This window comes from Vigna umbellata, chromosome 1, assembly GCF_029865625.1.
Source record: "Vigna umbellata cultivar VRB3 chromosome 1, Vumbellata_1.0, whole genome shotgun sequence".
Classification (NCBI taxonomy): domain Eukaryota; kingdom Viridiplantae; phylum Streptophyta; class Magnoliopsida; order Fabales; family Fabaceae; genus Vigna; species Vigna umbellata.
Window position 1 is genome coordinate 22,467,547 of NC_142165.1, and position 10,689 is coordinate 22,478,235.

The 10,689-nt window shown below is 29.6% G+C and overlaps 1 protein-coding gene across 1 annotated transcript; it reads left to right on the top strand.

Moving 5' to 3' along the window:
• Nucleotides 1-1,435: 1,435 nt before the first annotated feature.
• On the top strand, nucleotides 1,436-3,332 carry LOC124827893 (gibberellin 3-beta-dioxygenase 1-like). The gene is made up of 2 exons (XM_047301061.2): nucleotides 1,436-2,016; nucleotides 2,755-3,332. The coding sequence occupies exons 1-2, from the start codon at nucleotides 1,532-1,534 to the stop codon at nucleotides 3,314-3,316; spliced, it is 1,047 nt and encodes a 348-aa protein (XP_047157017.1). The 5' UTR covers nucleotides 1,436-1,531; the 3' UTR covers nucleotides 3,317-3,332.
• The last annotated feature ends 7,357 nt before the right edge of the window (nucleotides 3,333-10,689 follow it).

Consider the following 10,689-nt stretch of genomic DNA (forward strand, 5'->3'; position numbering starts at 1 on the left):
AGAAATGTAATTATGGTAACACCCCTAAAGTCTTGTCTATAGAGTCTAATTGGCACCTTTTTCTTCATTCAAATGTCCGAGTCAATGTCTACACTATAAAATCTAAAAACGCTACATTTCTACACCATTAAACGTTAGAACATAGAAAGGTCAAGTTTGAAAGCTAGCTTAGTTTTTGTTTTTTTGTTTTTCCACTGATTTCATTTTGATCATATCAATTTGAATTATTTTGTCCTCATGATGTTCTTATTGACTTCATCGTATTTTCCGTCAGATTACTCAGCGTTCAAATGATTTCACTTTACACCTTTGAAACCCCCCAGAAAAAAAAGCTTGAAAATGTTGTCAACTTCAGACACAAACAACAAATGGAAATGTCTTATTATGTATGTACTAATGTATGCATAATGATCTAAAATACAACCTCAAAAGTATTCCCATCTTAACTTGTATGTTTTGAACCCCATGTCATGCAAATGGGAATCATCCTTTCTTTTCAGGCAAAGGCTTATGTTGTAGTACAAAAGTTCTCCTTTGTGCTCCGCCAGTGGCAGCCTTCAATAATATAAATAAGTATCAACATGGAGCACTTTCCATAGTTTTCCAAGATTTACTCAATCAATGAGATCTTTCATGCATGACATGGGGTTCAAAATATCCCAATCATCAATTTCATTACTCACTATTTTCATACATTCAATGATATTAAAAAAAATTAAATACACATTTCTCTTTTAATCCTCCAAAACACTCTGTAAAATCAGAGTTTTTAGTTTTAAAATGAATATATAATATTTTAAATGTAATGATTGACCCTAATAATAATACATTATAATATTAAAAAAAATCATTCATAGAATATTTTACAAATGAAAGAGGTAGGTTTTTATAAAAAAGTTGACTGATAATTTTTTTATAAAACTAGTGTGTTTCACACTTAAAAAAACAATATTATTGGTATACCGGCCATTTGCTATGGAAGAATTAAGAGATATATAGTTTGAACTATATATCATATTGCATGAAAATGAAATTGATTGCATATTTGAGTTTATCAAATCAGCAAATTAGCATGGAGCACATGTAAACTCTTTATTTGGTGGAACAAGACAACGTTGTTCATTTGGTTTTCGAACTAGAAGACAAAGCGTGTCCTATTTTTGTCCACAAAAGCTAAAGGGAAACAAAAAGGATCCTCTATCAAAATTTTCTGTTTCTTTTCTCCCTTTGCCGCATGAGTGAAACTTTATCATGGAATAAAGAAAAAGGTTTCTTTCTCCCATTCTTATTTTAATATTTAAGATCTTGAGATTCCACACTCACAAATTGTTTGTTCCTTCTTTTGTCTTACTCAAACCATATTCCTTCTTCATAACCCAAAATCCGACACAACATAGTCCAAGAGCCAACCTCACCCAACTGTATAAGGTTTTAACCTAATCTCAAACATGTTCTTGCAATATTCTTTTTATATATTAAGGTTGTGAAAATCAATCCAACCAAATCCAATTTGCTTCCTTGAACTTTTGAAATGGCCACTACTCTCTCTGAAGCCTACAGAGACTACCCTCTCCACCTCCATCATATTATCCCCTTAGACTTTTCTTCACTTAGGACCTTGCCTGAAACCCATGCATGGCCTCAATCTGAAGATGCTCATCATCATCATGATGATGATGGGGGTGGATCATGCATACCCATCATTGACCTCATGGATCCTAATGCCATGGAACTCATAGGCCTTGCTTGTGAGAAGTGGGGTGCCTTCCAATTGAAGAACCATGGCATACCCTTAAGTGTTGTTGAAGAGGTTGAAGAAGAAGCTAAGAGGCTCTTTGCCCTCCCCGCCGACAGGAAATTGAAGGCCCTACGATCCGCCGCCGGGGCTACCGGCTACGGCCGGGCACGGATATCATCATTCTTCCCCAAGCACATGTGGCATGAAGGATTCACCATCATGGGGTCTCCATGCGATGATGCCAAAAAGATTTGGCCTAATGACCATACACGGTTTTGGTAAGTACAAATGTTATGTATAGAATCTCATGCACTTCCATGCAACGTGGACATTCATATGCTAATAGCTACTCTCCTTTTGCTAACATCAAATTTTAATTTCAACATAATGGAATCCTTTACAACATCATCATCATCATCTTGGATTCGAGTTTGTCCTTGAGATTTGAAAGAGTCTCATCGAATATTAGTTTATGTTTTGGACAATTCTTCTTTGAAAAACGCATATTCAGCATTTCTCTTTCCAAGATACAATAATAAACGATAGAATAAAGAAAAATTGATGTTTTTGTCCTCATTTGCTATATGATTACATTTTTTTTATGCCATCACATGAACATGATAAAATCAAATAACTTTTCCACAAAATGTTGGCATGATAAGTTTTTTCTAATATTAAATAACCTCTATAACCCATTGGAATCAACGAGTAAAAAATTCAGATAATTTAGTAGAAACCTTATTAAATTCAAACTCTATCTTCATAGCATTAAAAAATATCAAAGAACACGTATTATTATATATATATATATATATATAAACATGATCTGATTAAACTTGTCCATTACAAAACGTCTTTATATATAGATACAAAGAATACAACTTAGGTGCAGCTTATTATACGTGTACCATTGTAAAAAATTATACTATAAAAAGTGGATATGAGTAATTTCAATTAGAAAACTAACACGAAAATAGTTGATAAAGTAAAATGAAAGTATGTTTGTGTTTATGCAGCAACATAATGGAGAATTACCAGAAGCAAATGAAGCTGCTAGCAGAGAAGCTAACCCAGATGATATTGACATTGTTGAAGATTTCTGAAGATGGAAAGGGGTGGATTGGTTCAAGTGAGCTGTGTGAAGCTGTTCAGCTGAACTTCTACCCTTGTTGCCCTGAGCCAAACCGAGCCATGGGTCTAGCCCCTCACACGGACACTTCCCTCTTCACAATCCTCCACCAGAGCCAAACGAATGGCCTGCAAATCTTCAAGGAGGGTGCAGGGTGGGTCTCCGTGCACCCTCACCCCGACACCCTTGTTGTTCACACCGGTGACATTCTTCACATCTTGTCCAACTCAAGGTTCCGTTGTGCATTGCATCGTGTCATGGTGAACAGTGCAAGGCAAAGATACTCTGTGGCCTATTTCTATGGCCCCCCTTTGGATTATGTACTCTCTCCGTTGCTTCTTCTCACTCCTTTCCCTCGTTTTCGTTCTTTGTCTATCAAGGAGTACATTGGCATCAAGGCCACCAACCTTGGTGAAGCATTGTCTTTGATTAGTACCATTCAAAACTAATTAATCTTCATTACTTCTTTAACCTAAATATTCATATCTAACCTCTTTTTAACTTTATTATTGTTATATACTGATTACAAACTTATTCTAAAATTTTTTATTTAATTTATTAATTATGGGACAAACTATTAATATTTAATTTCTTCCTCAAAATAATAATAGCTTGAATGTGTTGGAAGTTTCGTATCTATTAAATATAAAGTTAATTTATAATATATTAAGTAAGTGAAACCCTTTTTTTTTTTTATCAAAAATAGACATTCGTGGAGATGTTTTAAAGATATTCAATTTAAACAAGTTAATATGGTTAAGAATTATTTTTTAATCAAGATATATAAGGGTGTTGTTAACTTGTTACCCTAATAATTAATATCAACTATAATTAATGATTTTGTTGAGTATCTATTTCACATGGAAATAGATCACTACGGCCTATTTTGAATGAATTTAATCGTTACTTAGAAAATTAAAATTAGTTTTACACAAGTTGAAAATAAAAATAAAAATAGAAAAATTAGATAAGAAAACTCAAATTAACTTAAACATGTTAATTGTAATTAATTTAATTTTCTTTTATGAAAACCTCGTTCAATGTCGGTAGAGAGATGGATCTTGTAAAAAAAAATCACGTTTCAAAAATTAAGTCTCGATTCTCATTGAGATATACTTGGTATCTGAAAATATAAATAATGCATTTTCTTAGTTGAAAGAAATACATTCTGAAAATTAGAAATTACTGACACTTTCCAATAAAATTCTCCACTATTGGACTTTGCTCAGCATATGTTTTAATAAAGGAACTCATTCTTCAATGTTAACCTTTAATTAGAATACTAATAGGGGAAATAAAAAAACAATAATAGAGGCAGGTCAATTGAGTCATTTTCAAATTATTGTTTCTTTTAGAATTTTTTTCTTTGGTTAATTGGAAAACTAGGATGTTGAAAAGTCTAACGTGCTTCTCATTGTTTTTATATTTGTGGCTTAAATAGAAACATGGGAAAAGTTAATTCAATCATTAAAAATTTAAAAGCTTGAAAGTTTTTTTTTTTATTCTTGAAATATATACTTTTAATATTGTTCGGAGGAAGAAAGAACTCAAAGCTCATTATTTTTAACTAAAATTAAAAATTGATTTTGATAAGATTAATTAATACAAAGTTAATGCCTCATGTTTGACTTTTGTTCTGAATTATTCTTTTAGTTTTTTAAGTATAAAGCAAACAATTTAATTTCAACATATACTCACATTATTTTTTTTATTTTAATCACAATAATTGTTTCTAATTTTTTTGTCTTTACTATTTTATTATATTCTTTATCAATATTTGTTTTTTTCCCGTGGTATATATATATATATATATATATATATATATATATATATATATATATATATATATAAATTGAAAGGATTAATACAAGAAGACATGAATCGATAATTTTGTTTAGATTGTAAAAGTCAACTAATTTTTAAATATAAAGTAAAACACTACTATATTTCAGCAAAATAAAATTAAATAAATAACACTTAACATGTTTTTTTATTTTAGGTAAGTTTGGGTAATGATTTCGAGTATGTACTCAAAATAGTACATGTCACGACTCAATATAAAACTTTAAAGAAAATAAAAGATAAATTTTGAAATTAAAATTAATTTACAAAACTCTTTATATAAATTTTCAAATATAAGTTTTAAATTATACATACTTTTAATTTATATAAAAAATAATTCTTAATTTTCCAAAAACATTTATAGAAAAACTGGTGCAACATTATCCATAAGTAATAAATTCACATAATATGAGTAGTTTGTGTCAAACATGACTTTAAAGGCGGTTCATACGAAACCTTTTACATTTTTGTAGTCGTAAAGCTTTGTCTTGATTTGGCGGTGCCATTTGTATTATATGGTTATGTCTTTGAGTTCTCTGCAAACATCAATGCCTAATCCCTACGTATGTGCTTCCTCAATAGTTGACATTCTTGGCACTTGAATGAGACTTTTGCTCTATTATTTGGTTTCTTAATAGTTTCTTAGTTTTTCTTTATAAAAGACAACTTTTTATTTCTTTTATCTAATACTTATTTTCAAAATTGGGATTTGCTAATCAAATTTTAGTTAACGAAAATATCTTTATATATTATAGATTCTAAGTTTTAAGATTAAGAATATTTGAATAATTTTTTATTTTTATTATTTTTTATTTTAAATGAAAAAAATTTATTAAAATATGTATTTAAAGTATCATTAGTACAAAAATTCGTACAACGTCGAATATTTTGGGCTTTTAACGGCGAAATCGCGAATGATATTAAGAGACATTAAATTTATGTCGAATTTAAAAAATTCGACATTAAACTTAACGTCGAATTTTGTCAATATTCGACGTTAAACTTAACTCGAATTTTGTCAATATTCGATATTAATTAATTTTTTTTGTTTTTTTTAATTAATTGTGATCATTTTTTATAAACTCTACGAGACCTGAAAAACAGAAAAACAACAAATTTCAATCTTTGGTATTTTATAAAGCATGAACTATGAACGTGTAGTATCAACAACAAACAATAATAACCAACAACAAACAAGTTTAATCGCGCGCTAAGATAAAGTGAATGAATTTTCAATTTCCCGCTCAAATTTTTATTGAATTCACTAACCTTTTGACGTCGAATTTAAAAGTCATTCGACGTTTTATATCCTTTTACGTCGAATTACAATTCTAAACGACGTTTAATAATTGCATTTATTTACAAAAATGTCACCGCTCATTTTTAACGTTGGTAATTTAAGAATTATTACACTGATTTATCCAAAATCAGTGAGAATTCTATTTTTAACAATTGATCATGTATATTTGGATTTTGATAGGATTTTATTCTCTAAAATTACATATTATTTTACAGGAGATGGTATGCAATTGATCTGTTTTTTTTATGTGAACTATACAACAAAGTTCTTAAAAGAAAAGATGGTCAACATGTCTCCAATAAAGCAAAAGAAATTCATTGTACATATACATGTTTTAAAGATAAGATTTATTTAGTTATTTAATCTTATCTTACAAAATGATTGATTTATTACATAGGAATCATATATGAAAGTTCTATGGTAGAAAAACATGGAGAAAATGTACTAAAGCATCTTAAAGTTGATCAAGATGTATGAGATCGGATGGTAAAATAAGAAAGGTAGAATTCATGGTATTGACCATAGCTTAGATCTTCTCATCATCAGTATGAATGGTTCATTTTGATTAGTTATAGGTCCTTCCACAAATTCAAATAATGTAAAACAGAAGAAATCATTACAATAGCTCTACAAATGTCTCAAATGCAACAACAAATGCAAACATAATAACATTTACAAACAGAATCTCAAAAGCAATTACGGATAGAATTACGAGCACAAATAGAGATGCAAAGACATATAAAATGACATTTTAGAAGTGATAGTGATTTAAAAATAATGAGACTTAATTATTTTAAAATTAAATGGTTTTAATATAAATAGTTTCGTTATAAACGAGTTTCATTATTTTAAAAGCTCTAGAAATCACTTTTCTAAAGCTCTTTGATTTTTCTATAAGAGTTCTTCCTCCCTATTCGTCTAATTGAAGAATCGAGACCATAAGATTGATCTCTATGATGAGCTCTTCAATATAGATTGATCTCTATGATGAACTCTTCAATATAGATTGATTAGTTTCTCCATTTAAGTAAGTTGAGTTTTCAAGATTTTTCTTAGTATTTGTTTTTTGTATCTATTGCATATAGGTCTGCTCAGTTTGCATGTGTCCTTTGAATCTTCGGTTTGAGTCTTTGTTGATCAATGATTCTAAAAGTGTATCCTGATAGTGTTTTTGTTGTTCGTATGAGCAAATAGAGCCTCTAGAGCTTATGGAGTTGTGTTAGAACTCCTAAAGTTGTTAGGTCATTTGTCAGGTACAGAGAGCTAGTTTCTTTGATTTTAATTGATAGAAAAGTTTTACTTAATGTTTGTATGATGATATGGTGGTTGATTTGTGAAATTGAATTGATTCGTGAGATTTGGTATATTGAGTTGCTTGTTAGAGTTGGGTATGTTGAGTTGAATTTCATGAATTAAGCTTACGTTAAGTTAAGTAGAGTTTAATCGATTGAGAAAATTAATGAGTGGTTGTATAGTAAGAACGAAATAGAATAAATTCATAGTTTAATCCTATGATATTGAGAATTTAGGACTATTAGAAGATATTTTTAAGGTAATGATAAATCATTCAAAGGAAGAACATTCAGAGGAAGTAAGTGGAGAGGGTAAAGGGTTATGTTATGGAGTATTTTCGTGTTGTTGTATTCATATATCTGAGCTTAGGTTATGTGCGATGGGCATCACATGAATAATGTTTTATGTGATGTATTATTTCATTGAGTAGCAATTGTGCATTGATGTTATTTAGTGTGATTGTGAAGACGTGTAAATGTATGATTGGGTGGTGATAACTCAATGAAAAATGGACACTTTGTCAATTTATGGGAGAGTAGTGGGGAGTGGTCTTTGCCCGTAAGTCTCTCAAGGAGAGTAGTGGGAAGGGTAACTTTGTGTAACTCTACTAGAGATGAACTTCGTTAAGGAAGCTCTCGAGAAGAGTAATGAAAAGTCGCACCTGTGTATTTCGTCGAGGAAGTTCTGAAGAAGAGTGGCGAAAAGTGGACCATGTTTGTGAGGCTGTATACGGGTGATTGCTCTAGTGGTGAGCGATTGTTGGTAAACTGCGTGCAAGAATTACAAATTGATTCCTAACATTGAGATCACTAGTGGTTATGTTAATTGTTGTGATGACAAGTTTTGAACCTATTATGATGTGTTTAAACTATTGTTTGAGACAATAAACTTTGTGAATGGTTGTTGAGACAAATGATGAAATTGAATGGTGTTGCAAGACACCAGATTTATGAAAGATTTCGATGAGTTGTTATATGATTATTGATGTATATTATTGTTTATGATGTTTGATGTTCTTGTTAGTTCACTCTTATTTATGTGTGTTTGATTGTGATGATCATATATCTTTCAAAATAAATAAATAAATAAATATATATATATATATATATATATATATATATATATATATATATATATATATATATATATATATATATATGATTGTAGATGTTAATATGAATGCATAACATTGAGGAGCTTTGAATTTGCTCAAGTGAAAAACTTGTTTTTGTAAATGATTTTCTTTTAAGTAAATATTATTGTAAAGTAATGTACACCTTGATTTAGTTATAAATTATTATGGCTTACTTTTAAGTTGTTACAAATAAATAAATTAGTTAATCTTGCGATATTAAAATTACAAAATAATTTTTCTTTTAAATTTACGAATTAATTTAACTTTATCTAGTCAGGTTGTTAAAAAACATACTTCTAAAACCAAAATATATTTTTTATATAATTTAAGATCTTTAAAATCTTAAATATTAGAATTTATGTTCTGCGGGGATACTTTAATATAAACATTTTACAAAAATTTAAATATTAAATCTATAATCCTGAAATTACTCCATCAATAGAAATTTCCTAACAAGATTATAAGTTCATTCCCTAACACATAAGTTTGCATATTCATTCTAATATCATGCATGGAATCTTTCCACCACCTAAAATGCCGAACTTACTTGTTAAAATTAACTTGTTCTTTGACCATATATCAAAGACTCAATCCAATATCAAAGCATATAATCTATAGAAGTAACTCTTACAAGACTCAATCCAAACTTTGTATTTTTTTTAACAAAAGCATTCTTAATTATAGGCCATTTTATTTTCAATTTACTAAATATTTAGAGAAATGTATTAATGTATTTGACCTTTGACTAGTTTAGTTTTGTTTTATATAAAGAGTTTGAAAATTTTAATTTTGGCTATCCTTATGTTTAATTTAAGACAATAATTGTATTGATGATAAAAAAAACCTAAAAGAAGTAAAAATAAAATATTACTCTAAAATAGAATAAAAATATGCTAGATATAAATATTGAGAATTACTTTAACTAGACAAAATTTAAGGTAAGTTTATTAATATCAATTATATTAATAAATTCTTCAATACGATAAACTAGTTGATTGAATTAGATGGAATATAGAAGGTTTAATCATTTTGAACATCTCTATTTGTGGAGGTTTGTCTCAGATAGCTCCTTGTATTCTAAATGGTCTCAATTAGGTTTCTTATTGTATAAAATTGAATCAATTTAGACCTCGCCGTTAATTAGACTGGACGACGTTAAAAATTTTGATGCGTGGCTTGGTGACATGAGCAAGTTGTTCTGACGTGGCATACATTAGTCGTTGAGTTGGCTTTCTTTTAAATAAGTTGGTGGTCGGCCAAGTGGTCGGCCACTTGGCCTCGTGGTCAGTCACTCAGCCTGGTGGTCGACCAATCGGTCTGGTGGCCGGTCAATCGGCCTGGTGGTCGGTCACTCGGCCTAGTGGTCGGCCACTCGGTCTGGTGGTCGGCCACCACCAGGCCGAGTGGTCGACCACCAGGTTGAGTGGTTGACCACCAGGCCAAGTGACCGACTTCCTGGCCGACCACCAACTTATTTAAAAGAAAGCCAACTCAACAACCTATGTATCAGAACAACTTGCTCATGTCACCAAGCCACATATCAAAATTTTTAACGTCGTCCGGCCTAATTAACGGCGAGGTCTAAATTGATTCAATTTTATACAATAAGGGACCTAATTGAGACCATTTAGAATACGAAAAACTACTTGAGAGAAACCTCCACAAATAGAAATGTTCAAAAGGATTAAACCAATATAGAATTAAGATGAATATATTTAAATTTTGTTGAACTTATTTGACGATTAAACTAGTTGTTCTTTAACCTCTCAACGACTGTAATTTGGATTTATTTTTATCACATCAAACAATAAAACAATTTTTACATTGATTTTTTTAAAAATAAAAGTACAGAATAAATGAAACTGTTGTAGTCTTAATCTCTTCAATTTGATCTTATTAGAGATAAAGCCAAAAGTAGGAGTATAATGATATGTGGATTATGCAGTTTGAATGCGTGTTTTTATTAAATTAGTTTGTTAGTAATTAAGTTAATTAATTATAATAAAATCATTTTCAATGATACTAAATCCATTTAACTAAGGACAAATTTTAGAATAGGATGAAATTAAACTTTTATATTGGGTGCACTTGAGGCACAAGATACCTATCTGTGTTTTTGAAGTTGGTCATTCAACTCATTAAGATATTAATATATGGTTAATAATGGTAGAATAACATTCAAACTACTATTAATAAAGCTATTTGAATAATTAAAAAAATATACACAGTAAGAAAATAATTAAATAATAATT

Excerpts from the sequence above, each read along its gene's own strand:
- LOC124827893 (XM_047301061.2), top strand. The coding sequence starts at position 1,532 with ATGGCCACTACTCTCTCTGAAGCCTACAGAGACTACCCTCTCCACCTC. Across the intron at positions 2,017-2,754 it reads AATGACCATACACGGTTTTG|CAACATAATGGAGAATTACC; the intron begins GTAAGTACAAAT and ends GTGTTTATGCAG.